This window comes from Lithobates pipiens, unplaced genomic scaffold (assembly GCF_037356315.1).
Source record: "Lithobates pipiens isolate NorthernLeopardFrog02 unplaced genomic scaffold, aLitPip1_a1.2 Scaffold_22, whole genome shotgun sequence".
Classification (NCBI taxonomy): domain Eukaryota; kingdom Metazoa; phylum Chordata; class Amphibia; order Anura; family Ranidae; genus Lithobates; species Lithobates pipiens.
The window spans coordinates 15,408,480-15,427,487 of record NW_027507784.1 but is presented as its reverse complement, the minus strand read 5'-3'; the positions used below and the strand labels follow the sequence as shown (position 1 = coordinate 15,427,487).

The window sequence follows — 19,008 nt, the reverse complement described above, 5'->3', positions numbered from 1 at the left end:
GGGAATAACTCTGGCAGAGAAGCTGAGCCTACACTCCAATGGTCAACTGTACATCTCTAATGCAGGCCATACATGGTTGAATTTCGAACGAATTTTCTTTTCAAAATCAGAAAATTCGTTTTTTTTGTGATGCGATGACGCCACCATTGATTTTCGAAATTCGGACGACCAAGCCTTCAATTTCACCTCATGTTGCTACAGAAAAGAATTTTCTTGGCCGGGAATCTTCTTTTCTCTCCATAAATTTTCTTTTATCTCCGTAAATTTTCTTTTATTATTACATTTCTCGCACGATTCTCCCATCATTGATTAGAAAATCGTTCGTTTTTCAAAAAATTTCCAACATGTCCGATTCCTCAAATTTTATTTCCGCACGAAAATCGGCTGTTGCTGCCGCCCCACTAATGGTGCGAAATTCATACGAAAATTCTTAGATACGATTTTCTAAAGAAAATTCTTTCGAAATTCGAACCGTGTATGGCCGGCATAAGGAATGGAAAAAAAAAAAGCACTTTTACTCACCTGATTCTCCGCTCTCCCAGCAGATAGCGCTCCTTCATTCTCCATCAGTGGACTGTCCCTCAGCATCCTCACATCCAATGCAGGGAACACCCCCCCCCCCCCTCCCCAGAATAAAAAAAAAAACTATTATTTTATCTGTCAGCTCCATGAAATGTTGTCTAGGAATTTAGATCATTGAACACAGTTGGTACTGGCAACATTTTGAGGTGAAATGAAATGGATTGAAATGTAATTAAAGATGGAGAGTTCCTTTAAGTCTGATTAGTTGGACTCTCATGAGCCATCTTCTTCAGGAAGCTCGTCCACTCGTGTTGCTGGGTCTGGAAGTTGACGCACTCCTGTAAGTGGAAGTTTACACAAAGCAGGATGTCTCTGAGGACGTTTAGAAGGACGAGGTGCTTCTCCTTCACTGCCAAATGGTCGGAAACGGTGTAATTTTCTATACAGTAGATGTTCTCCATCCCCATCCGGGTAAATTCATTTCTCAACTCGGATTCTGTTCTGCATTTGGTGAGAATAATGAAGGGAAGAACACCTGCAGGAAATAAGATCCACTTAGTAAATACCGTATTTATCGGCGTATAACACGCACTGTAGCCTCCCTGGCGGTATAATTCAGTCTGGTTTTAGGTGCTGAAAGCGGTACAATTATTTTTCATGGAAATTTGGCGTTTTATATTGTAGTCCTGTAATTCTTAGGAATAACTCTCTTAAAGTGGTTGTAAACCCTTACAAACCACTTTGACCTACAGGTAAGCCTAGATTAAGGCTTACCTGAAGGTCCAAGAAATATCTCCTAAACCTATACGGTTTAGGAGATATTTGCCTGAAGACAGGCACCGCTGTCTACGGCGCATGCGCCGTAGACAGCGACGCGCAGGCGCACTGAGCGCGGCATTTCCAACAATGGATCTGCCGCGCGTGTCGGCTCCCGTGCGCATGCGCGGGAGTGACGTCATCGCGGCTCCGCCGAATGACAGCGGCGGAGCTGCGAGACGCCACCAGCAAGATGGATGCGGCGGACTACAGGGGACAGCGGTGACTTCGCTGGCTCCTGTGTCAGGTAAGTGACACATAATGGGCTACTATGCGATGCATAGTTATGCTTTGCCTTTGCAGGGAATGAAAGAGGAAGTAAACTCATCAGGGTTTACTTCCTCTTTAAATCTCTTCAAACCAGAGTCTAGCAGACATCCCGGGTATGATAAAGTTTATAAAATAATAAAGAATGATAAAAATTATTTAATAATGTAATCAAATCCTAAAACACTGAAAAAGGGACACTTTTTGGTTGCTATGGACAATCTCCAAATTCCAGGCAGAAAAAAACAGTATTTATAATATAAAAGTGCATGCAGGGCACTGCACAGACCACTAGGGACAAAGGGGGTGTGTCATTTTTAATACAGCACGGTAATCTGTAATCTTACAGTACTGTGTGTGTTTTGTGTCTTTTTACTTTTTTGAATTTGCCGCCGTTCTCCGCTCCCGTGCGCCGTAATGCCGCAGGGAACGGAGCTCGGCGGCATTTGGCACTGTGAATCAAGCGGCGGACGGCTCGATCACACAGCGCAGAGGACATCGCTGGATCCAGGGGACAAGGTAAGTAACTCTCCCTGTGTCCTCCCCTGTATCCAGCGATGTGATCCCGAGTCTGGCTCGGGGGTTACCGCTCCTATCAGTAAATTCCTAACCCGAGCCAGACCCGGGATTACCGCTAGGGGGGTTAATTTTAAGAGGGAAGTTTCAGGAAAAAAAACTTACATTTTAACCACTACAATACCGGGGGGCACTTTTGCCCCCTTCCTTCCTAGCCCAATTTTCAGCTTTCAGCGCTCTCTCGCACTTTCAATGACAATTGCGCGGTCATGCTACTCTGTACCCAAATTACATTTTTTATCATTTTGTTTTCACAAATAGAGCTTTCTTTTGGTGGTATTTATTCGCGACTCCGTTTTTTATTTTTTGCGATATAAGTGAAAAAATAGCGGAAATTTGGAAAAAAAACAAAACAATATTTTCTTCTTTCTATTTTAAAAGAAATCCAATAAAATCAAATTTTGTAATAAATTGAAGCCAAAATGTATTCTGCTACATGTTTTTGGTAAAAAAAAAAATTCCATTAAGTGTATAATAATTGGTTTGTGTGATCACTGACAGATGTACGCAAATGATCACGTACAGATGTGTGCAGGTGATCACGGACATGTGTGTGCAGATAATCATTGGGACATGTGATTTTATTGTTATATATGTGGGGGACAGGTGTTTTTATTATGTGGGGACATGTGTATTGTGGGGACATGTGTGGAGACATGTGTGTTTACACTGTGTGTTTTACACTAGACTGGTGATCAGTGAGTAAAAAGCTGTAAAAAACAGCTCATACTCACTGATCACCAGCCGGCTGCAGCGATCCGCTCTCCTCTCCTCAGCGACGACTTCCGCGTGAGGAGAGGAGAGCCTATTGCCTAGCAACCGGCTGTTTGTTTACATCACATGACTGCTGTGATTGGACACGGCCGTCATGTGATCAGGAGGGCCAATCACAGAGCCCTCCTGCCGATCCGAGAGGCGCCGTGCCCGGGTGACAGGCCTTCTCCTTCTGACTGGACGTCAGTAGGTAAATAAAGAATTTAGAAGCAAAATAAGGGTCAGTGCCCATCAATGCAGTCTTATCAGTGCCCATCTAAAGCCTCTCCATTGCCCATCTGCAGTCTCACCATTGCCCATTATTACAGCCCGATCGGTGCCCATCTGCAGCCTTGCCCATCATTGCAGCATGATCAGTGCCCATCTGCAGCCTTGCCCATCATTGCAGCATGAACAGTGCCCATCTGCAGCCTTGCCCATCATTGCAGCATGAACAGTGCCCATCTGCAGCCTTGCCCATCATTGTAGCATGATCAGTGCTCATCTGCAGCCTTGCCCATCATTGCAGCATGAACAGTGCCCATCTGCAGCCTTGCCCATCATTGCAGCATGATCAGTGCCCATCTGCAGCCTTGCCCATCATTGCAGCATGATCAGTGCTCATCTGCAGCCTTGCCCATCATTGCAGAATGAACAGTGCCCATCTTCAGCCTTGCCCATCATTGCAGCCTAATCAGTGCCCATCTGCAGCCTTGCCCATCATTAAAGCATGATCTGTGCCCATGTGCAGCCTTGCCCATCATTGCAGCATTATCAGTGCCCATCTGCAGCCTTGCCTATGATTGCATTGTGATCAGTGACCACCTGCAGTCTTGTTATTGCAGAAATAGACAGAGTCGGATCTCCTGTGTACTCGGCTCGCAGTCCCGCCCAGTCCCGCCCAGTCCCACCCCTTGGAGTGAAGTCAAGTACACAGGAGATCCGGCTCGGTCTATTTCGGCGGCGCTTGTTCCCTCCTTCCCCTCTGAGGCAGCCGATCGGTGTATAACACGCACACACAATTTTCTCCTGATTATTTACTGATAAATACGGTATATGCAGTATATATATATATGATTGATGAATCATATCTAACAAACATTTGCTCACTGACCAATAAAAAAGCACAACTCCCAGTACTCATTAATGAGTATTGAATACTCTTATTCTGTGCACAAACCATATACAGTAAAAACCTTGGATTGGAAGCATAGTTCGTTCCAGAATAGTGCTTGTAATACAAAGCACTCGTATAGCAAAGCGAATTCCCCCATAAGAAATAATGGAAACTCAGGTGATTTGTTCCACAAGCATTTGTCCTTCTGTGTATAGTACATATAAAAAGATTATAGAAATGTGACTTCAAGGCAAATTTGAGGCAACTTCAGGGAATTCTTGGGTAATCTTCCTGTAATGTCGGATCCAAATCATATCAATTCAGATCAGGATCCGACTTAGAGCTCATGCATATCGCAGCTCAAAAAAAAAGCTGCTTTAACAGGTGTTTGAGCTTTTATTTCAGCTTTTTTTGTGCTCTTGTGCACGTTTTTATTGAGCTTCTTTAAAGAGGAAGTAAACCCTGATGAGTTTACTTCCTCTTTCATTCCCTGCAAACAAGGGCGTAACTAGAAATCACAGGGCCCCATAGCAAAATGTTGTATGGACCCCCCCCCCCACCAAAAAAAAAAAATGAACTAATGCCATTGAACAACAGACTACCACACCCATGTGGCACAGTACCCAGGCAACAGATTATATTAATTTTGATGTATACTGTATGCAGCCCCTGAAGGGAACACATTGCTGACCTCCAGGCCTTCTAACCAATTTCTGTTCTGTTATATAAAATGAAATAGTTCAACTCACCATAATGCAAAATCAGTGGGATCCCTGAGCGTGTCACTTGCCATCATCGCCTGCCACCAGATGCAGATTGTAACTTGTCACACGTTGCGGAATGTCACCTACCACATGTTGCGGATTGTCCACTTGCCACATCACAGATTGTCACTTGCCAAGTCACCTGCCACACATTATGGATTGTCACTTGCCACGTCCTGGATTGTCACTTGCCACGTCCTGGATTTTCACTTGCCACACATCATGGATTGTCACTTGCCACGTCCTGGATTGTCACTTGCCACACATTAAGGCTTGTCACTTGTCACATCACCTGCTACACGTTGCGGATTGTCCACTTGCCACGTCGCCTGCCACCAGATGCAGATTGTCACTTGTCACACGTTGCAGAATGTCACCTGCCACATGTTGCGGATTGTCCACTTGCCACGTCCCGGATTGTCACTTGCCACGTTACCTGCCACACATTACGGATTGTCACTTGCCACGTCCTAGATTGTCACTTGCCACGTCCCGGGTTGTCACTTGCCACGTCACCTGCCACACATTACGGATTGTCACTTGCCACGTCACCTGCCACACATTACGGAATGTCACTTGCCACGTCACGGATTTTCACTTGCCACGTCCCCTGCCACGTTACGGATTGTCACTTGCCACATCCAGGTTGTCACTTGCCACGTCACCTGCCACACATTACGGATTGTTACTTGCCACGTCATTACAGATTGTCACTTGCCACATCCTAGATTGTCACTTGCCACACATTATGGATTGTCACTTGCACGTCCCGGGTTGTCACTTGCCACGTCACCTGCCACACATTACGGATTGTCACTTGTCACGTCACGGATTTTCACTTGCCACATGTTATGGATTGTCACTTGCCACATCCAGGTTGTCACTTGCCATGTCACCTGCCACACGTTATGGATTGTCACTTGCCACGTCCATGGTTGTCACTTGCCACGTTGCCTGCCACACATTATGGATTGTCATTTGCCACGTCATGGATTTTCACTTGCCACGTCACCTGCCACACGTTACGGATTGTCACTTGCCACGTCCCGGTTTGTCACTTGCCACGTCGCCTGCCACACATTATGGATTGTCACTTGCTCTGCCACTTTCCTGCTGTGTCACAGAGTCAGGCAGCAGATTATCAGTCAGGCAGCAGAGAGATAATGTCATCTCTCTGCTTCCTGGCTGCCTGCACAGTGAGGGGGGAACTGCACTGCAGGGATGCAGGGCGGCGAGAGATGATGTCATCTCTATGCTCCCCCGCCCGTCAGCTCCCTGGTTGGCCAGCCCGCTCACACCCACTCTCTCACCAGCGGACCAGCCACTCTCTTCCGCCTCCCACTATCACCCGTGGAGCCTCTGACCGCCCGCTCTCACCCGCGGAGCCACCCGCGGACCACCCGCGGACCGCCCGCTCTCACCCGCGGAGCTGATCACGGACCACCCGCGGAGCCGCGGACTACCTGCGGACCGCCCACTCTCACCCGCGGAGCCGCCCGCAGACCACCCGTAGAGCCGCGGCGCCTGTCCTCACCGGGCCCCACTTGACTGCGGGCCCCATAGCGCCTGCATGTGTTGCTATGGTGGTAGTTCCGCCACTGCCTGCAAAGGTAAAGCATAATGGACTACTATGCATCGCATCGCATCGCATAGTAGCCCATTATGTGTCACTTACCTGACACAGGAGCCAGCGATGTCACCGCTGTCCCCTGTAGTCCGGCGCATCCATCTTCTTGGTGGGGTCTCGCTGCTCCACCGCTGTCATTCAGCGAAGCCGCGATGACGGCACTCCCGCGCATGTGCACGGGAGCCGACACGCGTGGCATCTTCGTCGTTGACGGTGCCGTGCTCAGTGCGCCTGCGCGCTGCTGTCCTCTTCCCTCAGAGACAGCAGGGATCGGCGTATAATGCGCATCTGCGATTTCCCCTGATTTTAAGGGGGAAAAGTGCATGTTATACACCAATAAATACAGCAAATATCTCTTAAACAACGCATGTTTAGGAGATATTTACAGTACCTATAGGTAAGCCTTTATTATAAGCTTACCTATAGGTACAAATAATCAATAGAAGTTTACTTCCTCTTTAAGACAGCTTTCATTGACTAAAATGGGGTGTGACCCTACTCACTGCAAGACCTCGCTCGTTTATCAAGTTCAAATTTATAAAACAAATTTTGCTTGTTTTATAAAACGCTCGCAGACCAAGTTATTCACAATCCTAGGTTTTATTGTACTTGCTTTGTACACACGGTCGGAGATTCTGTCGGAATGTGTCCGATCGGAGCGTTTTGTCGGATATTCCGACTGTGTGTGGTATGCATCGGACTGTTTCCGTCGGAATATCCGTCGGACCAAATTTTCCAACTTGCCGGAAATATTTTCCGAAAAAATGCTCCGATCGGACATACTCCGATCATGTGTAGAGAATTCCGATCGGACAAAGTGCCACGCATGCTCAGATCAAATTCCTAGATCAAAGCTATTGGCTACTAGCCTGAACGTAGTCCCATCGTAACGAAATAACGTCATCACGTTCTGAACGATCGGATTTCCTGACAACTTCGTCCGACCGTGTGTATGCAACAGTTTCGGACAAAATCCGACGGATTTGGTTGTCGTAATTTCCGATCGTGTGTACAAGGGCTAACTTGATTCCTAGGTTGTACCTTGTTCAGCTTGGCAAGATGTTCACCTTGTGCCTAACAAAGAACTTGCAGAAAAATGTTCAAGAAGAATGTTGACATTAAACAACGGCTTGGGCTCCTGTGATTGGTCAGAAGTGTCTGGGACCATATTATCAAGTAAACCAATCCATCCTGACTAATAAAGAGCCCCGTTCACTACTTTGGCTGACATTTGTATCTTAGGCCCCTTCCACATACAGTAGTGCAGGCTCCACCAAGATCAGTAAGGGTTCTGTGAGACGATCTCCCGCTGAGCAGAGTGGGGTGGATGACAGGTTCAGGTCCAGGGCTGTCTTTAATACTTATTGAACCCTGGGCAAAACTTTTCTTGCCCCCCCCCCCCCCCCCATGCAGTTTCGCTCTCCACCTGCTCTGAGACATACACTAAATAGCAGCTAGACTCAAAATCGGTTTACTGAATCAGATCAGGCAGCTATTGCAATTGGTTGCCAGAGGTTACAGTGTATCATTACCGCTCACTGATTGGTTGCTAGAGGTTACAGCACACATTACGGCTCACTGATTAGTTACTAGAGGTTACAGCACATGATTTCTGCTTGTTGATTGGTTGCTAGAGATTACTGTGGATATGATCTCGGGGGGCATGATAAACATATCAATGCTGCCGGCCACCCCTATTATACATATGAATGCCACCGCTATTTACATATGAATGCCACCGCTATTTACATATGAATGCCGGTAATTTACATGTAAACACAGGGTCTGCAGGTGAGTCGTCTGTACACAACAATAGGGCAGAGCTGGGCAGCATTAGTAGCAGCACTTCACACTGAGATATCGGGACACAGCACAGGACTAAAACCTCAAGGCACGAGGGAATTTAAACTGGGATAGTTGGCACGTATGAGTCAGCTAATTGGGCCCCACAACAATGACAGGGCCCAGGGCAGCTGCCCCTTTTGCCCTGCCTTAAAAACGGCCCTGTTCAGGTCCACTCAGTTTATGCAGCGTGGACATGGACAGAGCCCACTCTGCTCTACAGGTGGCTGGGCGTAAACGGACTCCGCTGTCCATTTACACCTGACTGCTCTCCAATCCAATCTTTCTAGATGGAGGGGGACAGATCCTCCTTAGTTTATTTTAGCGTACCGGATCGAATTTTAGGTAGGCGTGTGTAAACAGTCCATAGAGGTGAATAGAGGGTCCAATCAGGTCCACCTGAAAAACTGACACAGGAGGACCCGATCGCCTGTGTGAAAGGGTCCTTAGGAATTAACCACTTCCGGACCGCCGCACGGCGATATACGTCCTTACTTTGTAAGGGGGATATTGTTGCTATGGCAGCAGCTAGCTACCATAACCGGTTTCCAATAAGAGTGGTCTCTGCAGAAGTAAAAAAATAAATCCGCCGAATCCGCCGCAAAAGAAAAAGGCATAATGAGCTATTATGCACCGCATACTAGCTCATTATGAAATACTTACCTTAGAATGAGGCCCCGACATCTGGCCCGATCCATGCCGAGGGAGCTGACATGCTCCCTCTGCGTTTCTTCTGGGTTTTGCGGATCCGGCGCTGTGAGTGGCCGGAGCCACGATATCGTCACTCCCGCGCATGCACGCGGGAGATTTCATCCTGGTAGGGTCCGGCGTCTGCCGGGCTTTCAGCCGAGAATCCCCTTGTGCGCATGCACCGCTGCAGTCAGCGGCGCATAGCGAGGGGAATATCTCCTAAACCGCACAGGTTTAGGAGATATTTTTTTTTTACCTACAGGTAAGCCTTATTATAGGCTTTCCTGTAGGTAAAAGTAAAAAAATTGACTATACAACCATTTTAAACACGCTCCGTCCCACCGAGCTCACGTGCAGAAGCAAACGCATACGTGAGTAGCGCCCGCACTTGAAAATAGTGTTCAAACCACACCACCGCGATCGGTGGAGCGAGAGCAATAATTCTAGCCATATTCCTCCTCTGTAACTTAAAACATGCAACCTGCAGAATTTTTTAAACGTCACCTATGGAGATTTTTAAGGGTAAAAGTTTGTCGCCATTCCACGAGTGGGCGCAATTTTGAAGCGTGGCATGTTGGGTATCAATTTACTCGGCATAACATTATCTTTCACAATAAAAAAAAAAATTGGGCTAACTTTACTGTTGTCTTGATTTTTATTCAAAAAAAGGGATTTTTTTCCAAAAAAAGTGCGCTTGTAAGACCGCTGCGCAAATACGGTGTGACAGAGAGTATTGCAACGACCGCCATTTTATTTTCTAGAGTGTTAGAAAAAAATGTATAATGTTTGGGGTTCTAAGTCATTTTATAGCAAAAAAAATCAGTTTTCAACTTGTAACCACTTCAGCCCCCGGACCATTTTGCTGGTCAAAGACCAGACCACTTTTTGCGACTCGGCACTGCGTCGCTTTAACTGAAAATTGCGCACTCATGCGACGTGGCTCCCAAACAAAATTGACGTCCTTTTTTTCCCACAAATAGAGCTTTCTTTTGGTGCTATTTGATCACCTCTGCGTTTTTTATTTTTTGCGCTATAAACAAAAATAAAGCGACAATTTTGAAAAAAACGCATTGTTTTTTACTTTTTGTTATAATAAATATCCCCCAAAAATATATAAAAAAAAAAAAATTTCCCTCAGTTTAGGCCGATACGTATTCTTCTACATATTTTGGGTAAAAAAAAAAAAAGAAATTATTGATTGGTTTGCGCAAAAGTTATAGCGTTTACAAAATAGGGGATAGTTTTATGGCATTTTTATTAATAATTTTTTTTACTAGTAATGGCGGCGATCAGCGATTGTTATTGTGACTGTGACATTGTGGGGGACACATTGGACATTTTTGACACATTTTTGGGACCATTGTCATTTATACAGCAATCACTGCTATACAAATGCAGTGATTCCTGTGTAAATTACACTGGCAGTGAAGGGGTTAACCAGTGGGTGGCAGTGTAGGGGTTAAGTGTTCCTAGGGGTGTGTTACTAACTGTGGGGGGGGGGGCTGGGCTTTCATTTATTGAACACTGATCTCTGCTCCAATCACATGGAGCAGAGATCAGCATCACTAGTTGCTAGGCAGAATGGGAAAATGCTGTTTACAACAGCATTTCTCCGTTCAGCCGCCCCGTGAGACGATCGTGGGTATGCCGCGGCAATCGAGTCCGAGGGACCCGCGACCGGACTCACGGGGGTCCCGACCGGAGCGCACTGCCGGCGGCACGCTCACGATGGCAGGGCGGCATATTAAAAGGGACGTACAGGTACGCCCATTTGCCTGCCCGTGCCATTCTGCCGATGTACATCGGCGTGCGCCGGTCGGGAACCGGTTAAACAACACATCTAAAAAAAGAGGCTCGGCCCTTAAGCAGTTAATGATAAATAACTGCTGCTACAAATGTAGTATTGCACTTACCAGTCAACTTTTGGGCTTGTTTCAGGAAATCTTTGATGAGGGTGAAATCCTCCTTGCTGAGAATGTGTTCAGAGCTGTAAGAGCAAGGCAGAGCAGTTATAGACTACGACTAGAATTCACCAATGTAGATACAGATTAAAACCTGTGACTAGTAGGGGTGGGGTGTAAACGTGGGGCAAGTTAGGGCTCGCCCCAAATGCCAGCTCTTGGCACTTCGGTAAATGAACCAAAATGGCCTGTTTTCCTGCCCGCTGTTATGAACCTCAGGCTGTGCAGGAAGTCATTTTTTAGTGGCAGTATTACTATCGCCTCAAACGAATGACAGCTTCCTGTTCAGGGCTGTGGTTTCTTATGCTGTGTACACATGACCGGTCTTTGACAGCAAAGGTCCAACGGAACGAATCCGTCGGACAATCCGATCGTGTGTGGGCTACATCGGACCTTTGCTGTCCAAAAATCTGAAGGACATTAGAAATAGAACATGTTTCAAATTTTTCCACCGGACCCAGTTCCTATGGAGAAATCCGCACGTCTGTATGCTAGTTCCGACGGACGAAAACCGAAGCTAGGGCAGCTATTGGCTATTGGCTATGAACTTCCTTATTCTAGTCCGGTCGTACGTAATCGCCTTCAAATCCATCGGACTTTGGTGTGCTTGTATGTGGCCAAGTCCGTTCATTCGGAAAGTCTGTCGGAACTCCAGCGAAAGTCTGTCGGGAAGACCGTCGGACCTAGTCTGCCAGAAAGTCCGGTCGTGTGCACGCGGCATAAGACAATGGCACCATAGCAACCACGGTGTCCTTCAATGTCCAAAAAAAATGGCTCCCACAAAGTAAATGTAAAAGACAGGTAAAGAGACACTAGACTTTATCTTAAGTCTAGTGTCTCTTTACCTGTCTTTTTGTGCAATGTTGCCTTAATGTGGAAATATACCGTTTTCTTTTTTAATTCTATACTATGATATACGTATTGTTCATCTTGTCTATTTTTAACTTGAATATGGAATGAAAGCCTTGTATATTTTATGTAATGTAGTATCAACTTTTTTTGGCACAACTCTAAAAAAAAAGTCCCATGGGAAAGTTTTTCCTTCAGACATCTATAGTAGGTGAATTTAAAATAACAATTCTATGCATAAAATTATTAAAACGCATTAAGGAAAAAGTTCACAGTACAATTTCCTCCCCAAAAAAAACAAATACATTTTCTGTTTGATTTCTCACTAACAGAAGCCTACCTGTATACAAGAACAGGAACAATGAGATGGGGAATTTTCTTTTCCTTAGATTTTTGTGTTAGAAGATCATTTCGCATCTTGATGCTTTTATCCCAATTCACCTTCTTATTTAAAGGTGCAAAATTACCTATAGGAATAAAAAACAACAATAAGAGAACACAGAAGGATTTATATATAAAATATTTGCTGTAGGAATGTCCCAAGCTTTCAGACAACCATCATAAATAATCACAACAATTTGTCTAATTTGTTTATTTCCTGACAGCTCCATCTAGTGGCCATAATGAGGATTTTAATGATTGGGGTATTTCAGGAATAAACTGCATTAGGGTCACTAGATGGAGCTGATGATCATCAGAAATAAATACATTGCATACAATACAGTGTGTATTTGTGATTTTGTTTAAGGCATCCCCGCATTTTTTTTTATATATATAAATAAATTCCCTAACCTATTCATCGATTCTGGTTTGTGAGTAATCAATAAGGAATACCAAAACAAACAAAGAAATGACTGGTTGACATTTAAAAGGAACTCTAAAAGAGTAAAAATTGAAAGAGAACCTACATGGTAGAAGTTGTGTCCAATAAGATACCAAGGGCTAATCACTCTGACTCTGTGTGTCCATTCACACACAGAGACATGGCTAGGCCCTGCCCCCTGTCTCTCCTCACTGGCGGGAGAGTCCCCGTAGAGCTGAGGCTCTCGTGCCCATCGCTGGATCAAGATGAGGCTCAGGTAAGTCTAATGCCACGTACACACAATCAGATTATCTGGCGGACTTGGTCCAGTGGATAATCCGCCTGTGTGTGGGCTCCGGCGGGCCCCCCCTTCCCCAAAGCACCCCCCCCCATGTTGAGGGCACGCAACCTGGTATGGCTCAGGAGGGGGGGCGCTCGCTCGTCCCCACCCCCTTTCCTGACCGGCCGGGCTGTGTGCTCGGATAAGGGTCTGCTATGGCCTTTAGGGGGGACCCCCACGCCGTTTTTTCGGCATAGGGGTTCCCCTTTAAATCCATACCAGGTGACGGGGCTAGCAAGGTGTCAATCTCGCCGATGGAGGTGGCGACATTGACTTCCTTCGCTAGTCCCGTCTACCTGGAGTCACGTTCAAAATGAACGGACTTTACTCCGTGTGGGGGGAAGTCCATTCATTTCAAGAGTCCAGCGGACCCCCGCCATAGTCCGGTAGATTGTCCGCCGGACCTAGTCCACCGGAAAAGTCTGGTCATGTGTGGGCCAGCCCGCTCGTTCGGAAAGTCCGGAGGACCCCCCCTGCAAGGTCCAGCGTGTTGTCCGGCGGACTGATCGTATGTATGCGGCATTAGGGGGGGATGCTGCACAGAGGAGGTTCTTTACCTTCATGCATAGAATGCATGAAGGTAAAAAAACCTTCAGCCTTTATAACCTCTTTACTTTTCTGAGTTTAAGCCCACTTTAGGTTGTTTTTACTTTTTATACCAGCTAGGGATAAGTAGTTATCATACTTATCATATTTGTCTGACACATTGTCTTAAATGGGTTTTACTTCCTCTTTTTCTTGCTGCAAAGCCTGCAAATGAAAACACAATGGGCTAGTATGCATACTAGCCCATTATGTGCCACTTACCTGCAAAAGATTCCAGCGATGTTCCCTGTGTAGGCAGCTTCCATCTTCTGGCGCCTCTTCCTTCCGGGCCGTGGACTCCGGCTCTGTGATTTGCCGGAACCGCGTGACGTCACTCCTGCACATTAACAGCACAGGCTAGGGAAGGAACTTACACTTAGTTACGTTTCTCCCCCCCCGCGCATACGCCGTGGGAATTTTCGGCAGACTACAAGTGAAGTATCTCCTAAACGGCGCACGTTTGGGAGATATTTCCACTACCTATAGCTAAGCCTAGAATAAGGCTTACCTATAGGTAGAAGTCTAAAAAGTGGGTTTACAAACACTTTAACACGTTGTACAAATCGAGAAATTGTATCAACGTTCTGTTACAGCAAGAAAAACACAGACAACAGCAAAAGCCAATTCCTTGTAAAAAGTTGGAGCGATGAAGGGTATACTTTATATTTATATAATAATAACAAGAAAATGAGCTCTAGGTCTTCAGCATGTTGTTACTTTTCTCCTATACCTCCAAGATTCTGACCAATGCATCCTTTTAAGGTTAAGAGTTATCGTATAAAATATGTGAGCCGCCGGTGCAAAAAATACCACAAAATATATATATAGAACCTGTCTAATAGTTTGCTGCTGTCAAAAATGCATTCCACCTTTGGGTGGAGTGAAAAATATGGAATAAAGAAGGATGACTGCGCAAACCCCAATATAATATTATTAAATGACACCACCCCTGTTAGACAGTGAATACAATTATATATATATATATATATATATATATATATATATATATATATATATATATATATATATATATATACATACATATACATAAGACAGTGGAAAAAAAAAAATATATATGTATACCACTATATTCTAGTATGCAGATTACCAGTGCCTTATCGCTTACAATATCTAAACATTGATCATTAAATGATGCGCCAAAACAACACCACAAAAAAATCTTTTCCCAATCAATACAGAAAATAATTTAAAAAAAATAATAATAAAAAAATAAAATTTTTTTAAAATAATTTTCTATATTGATTGGGAAAAGTTTTTTTTTGTGATGTTGTTTTGGCGCATCATTTAATGATCGATTTTTAAATATTGTAAGCGATAAGGCACTGGTAATCTGCATACTAGAATATAGTGGTATACATATATTTTTTTATTTCTTTCACTGTCATATATATATATTTATGGTCCAGAGCCCTCTGACCGATACGGATAAGGATGACAAACAAGGTTAACATAAACTCGCTTACTTGAAATGGACCTGAAAGTGTGCCCTGGTCTGACGTACGGTATACCAAAATAAGGGGGCAAAAACATTCAGGTAGGGGTTGCATTTTATTGATTCAAGTTTGTTACTGGGTGAGCTCGACAAAGGCCTGGGCCATCTCCACCAGCGGATTGGGTATGTAGCGGGCGAAACAGGTGGACCTCCATCTGCCCAACTTCTTGATAATGTGGTCCGGGACCCCTTGGCGGGATGCTGTTGAAGCTGCTCCGATACGGAATGAATGTCCGGAGTAGTGAGTAGGATAGAGGTGAAGGATACCCAGGAGTATCCTGAGATGTTCCATAAAGCGGGCAGCGTTCAGAGGCTTAGTGTTAAATGGCAGAAGCGTACTAGTTCCTGGTTGATCAGCCAAAAGGGGCAACAAGCGGGCGAGAATGGCGACCGGGTACCAGCGGTTGTTGGACTTATAGAAGTGAATGTCCGTACCCGAGCCAAGCTGCTGTGTCTTGGAGACTGCCAAGTGTAAGACGAAATGGTCTTTGAATCGGACCAGGTGGCGCCTGCACAGCATGCGTGCTGTGAGGCCACTACCAGTAAACCCGCCCGGCCGCAAGAAGCCGCAGAAGGCCGGGTGCACGGCCGCCCGTAAATGACACTAATGTGGAGACCGAAAAGGTGAAGTGGCCAGGATATCTGACATATTTCTAAAACGTCTCCTGTGATAGGCAGTCATTTGGTGCCGGCCATCGGCTGGCGCTTCTGGATACCGCGCATAACAGCCTGAACGGCGTGGTAAAATAAGGAGGGTACGGTAGGGTCCTGGAGGGAGGTGAAATGTTATACCGGTCAGGTATAGCCAGATCGTATTAAAGGATAACGCCAACTGCGAGTGGCAGTAGGAAAAGAAGGCTATGACTTGCTTGACACGGGACGTCTCTGTGCTGTGATACGTGATTAAGCGGTTAAAGGCCCTCCAGGCTGATTGATAGGCCTTGAGGGTATTGCGGGAAAGGGAGTGATCAATGAGTTGGGTAGCCGCTAGGAGGTGAGGGGCTAATCCAGGGTCAGTCGAGACCAGTCCGGGATAGCTGCTGATGTTGGTCCGGCTCCGGGTACCTGATCGAAAACGAGACAAGGTTAAAGCGGGAGAGGGCGTCCGCTGCCTGATTGAATTTACCGGGGATAAAGGAACAGCGGATGTTGAACTGAAACAACAACAAGAGCTGGACCAGTCGACGTAGGAAGGACATAATCAACAGAGAGGACGCCTTGGCGCAGCCAGGAATTGCCAGTAACTGGGGAGGCCAGGGAGCTGCGAGCCAGAGGTGGCCAAAAACAGCCGCAAGCCCGTGGAGGCCACTGCGTCGGTCATCACCTGGGGAGAAAGGGAAGACACGGAGGGAATGAACAGGGAGACGCCATTCCCAGACGATAGGAATTCCTCCCGCATAGCAGGGACTGCTATTGCCGCGGGAACCCGGCTGAGGACTTGCTCTGGATCCTGTGAGAGGGACAGTAAGACCAATAGGCGTGACACAAAGGCGCGACCCTGAGGGATGATGCGCATAGCGAAACTCGACATGCCGTGTAGGGACTGTAGGTGTCTTTTGGATGACTAGACTGGGGAATATGCGAGGATATTATATGCCCCTAAAGATGGTAGTTGTGATGGGCGAGCGTTTGCCGTTGGCTATGGGCTGATGCCTCTGGATGCCTTGTAGTGGGGATCTTGCTGTACGGGCCGAATGACAGATGGCTCTCCGTGCACTGTAAGGATAAGAAATGCTGAACGCTGGCTAGAAATAGCCTGGGCGTGCTACAGGAAGAAGCCAGTTGCGTGTGTCAACATGATCCTGGTGCGGGACGGAAGTTGAACTCAACTGTCCTAAGGAAGAGACGGGTAGGCAGACAACAGTGAGTGGTTTGTAAGAAAAGCCACAAGAGACGAGTGGCCAATTAAGTGCTGCTGAAAATGACGTGTAGCCGGTTCGTGTGCCACTGAGAACGTGCTTGCCAACGAATGATTGCAAGAAGTTATGCTAAGCCGCGAGCCTTGGCATGACCAAAAGTGTGTTAAACGTGTGCTTGCGACAATTGCCCGGGAGTCTGTCACTGGAGATGTGTACGTAGTGACTGTGAGCCATTTGTGTTACCGCATGTGCACTGCGAAGACTGCAGGAGTTGTGCTTGAATGTATGTTTGGACGCGTGCTTGCGATGATTGCAAGATGTTACCCAGGATGCGTGCTTGCTATGATTGCCAGATGTTATGCTAGGATGCGTGCCTGCAACTAATGCAAGGAGTTATGCCAGGACTCGTGCTTGCAACGATTGCAAGGAATTATGGTAGGTCACATGGGTAGCCAGGCCGGAAAGACAGAAGTCCATCCAGTCCCACCACAAATCAAAATAAATAAGGTATCACACAACCTGACACACCCAATTCTACGCCCGCAGCTGATCCAGAGGAAGGCAAAAAACCCCCAACAGAGCATAGCCCAATCTGCTACAGCAGGGGAAAAATTCCTTCCTGACCCCTCGAGAGGCAATCGGATTTTTCCCTGGATCAACTATATCTATAAATATAAGTACCCCGTAATACAACGTACATTTAGGAAGGTATCCAGGTTTTCCCCAAAGCAATCTATCGAGCAGCCAGAAGTGCCTGCCAACAATGATTGCCATGAGTTGTGCCTGGACATCTGCTTGCAACGATTGCAAGAGGTCTATGCTCGAATGCGTGCTTGCCATGATTGCAAGAGGTCTACGCTCGAGTGCGTGCTTGTAATGAGTGCAAGAGGTCTATGCTCAAATGTGTGCTTGCGATGATCGCAAGAGGTCTATGCTCGAATGCGTGCTTGCAATGATTGCAAGAGGTCTATGCTCGAATGCATGCTTGCAATGAGTGCCAGAGGTCTATGCTCGAATGTGTGCTTGCAATGATTGCGAGAAGTCTATGTCTGGATGCGTGCTTGCCATGATTGCAAGAAGTCTACGCTTGGATGTGTGTTTGCAACGATTGCAAGAAGTCTACGCTTGTATGAGGAGAAAACAGCGAGACACGCCTAAACGAAGCTGTGTTTCCCTTCCGAGGCAACTTATAATGAAATGAGGCCGAGGAGCAAGGCCCCCGGTAGGCGTCCAAACATTGAAGAATCAACTGGACCCAAACCGGGAAGCGGTATGTGACAGTGAAATGAGAGAACCTGCCATGACAGAGATCCAGATCGCCATGCCACAACTTGCGACCGAGCACGAAACGGATTCTGGAGCATGTACTGAAATGAGGCCATTCCTGGGGCACGCCGAGACGAATTTGGTACACAGATGTGACTATTCGTACCGGAACGTGATAGGTGAAATGAAATGAAAACCCATGACAAAGACAAGAATCAGAGGACGAGCCCATGAACCAAACAGATGAATCCTGTCTTTGGAGCACGTACTGAAATGAGGCGTAGCAGCTGGGCACACCAGAACGAATCAGTGCATAAGAAAAACAAAATGCGACAGGATTCGAATTGGAGCGTAATAAGTGACAGAAATGATATGCCATGACAGAGACAAGATTCAACGACTGGACTGATGGTTACAACAAAGAATCCGTCTCTGGAGCATGTACTGAAATGAGGCGTAGCAGCTGGGCACACCGGGACGAATCGGTGCATAAATAAATGCAACAGGATTCGAATCGGAGCGTAATAAGTGACAGAAATGATATCCCATGACAGAGACAAGATTCAATGACTGGACTGATGGTAACAATAAAGAATCCGTCTCTGGAGCATGTACTGAAATGAGGCGTAGCAGCTGGGCACACCAGAACGAATCGGTGCATAAAAAATGCGACAGGATTTGAATTGGAGTGTAATAGGTGACAGAAATGATATCCCATGACAGAGACAGGATTCAACGACTGGACTGTAGGTTACAAAGAATCCGTCTCTGGAGCATGTACCGAAATGAGGCGTAGCAGCTGGGCACACCAGGACGAATCGGTGCATAGAAGAATGCGACAGGATTCGAATTGGAGCGT

The 19,008-nt window shown here is 46.3% G+C and overlaps 1 protein-coding gene across 1 annotated transcript in view; it reads right to left on the bottom strand.

Annotated features, from left to right (window-relative positions):
* Window positions 1-642: 642 nt before the first annotated feature.
* Window positions 643-19,008, bottom strand: part of LOC143923335 (guanylate-binding protein 1-like) — a 55,700-nt gene continuing 37,334 nt past the window's right edge. Inside the window, exons 11-13 of the mRNA XM_077446949.1 lie at window positions 12,125-12,251; window positions 10,888-10,961; window positions 643-1,057 (exon numbers count right to left, since the gene is read on the bottom strand). Coding sequence (XP_077303075.1) covers window positions 774-1,057; window positions 10,888-10,961; window positions 12,125-12,251 — 485 coding nt within the window. The 3' untranslated portion in view covers window positions 643-773. The remainder of the gene's footprint in view (window positions 1,058-10,887; window positions 10,962-12,124; window positions 12,252-19,008) is intronic.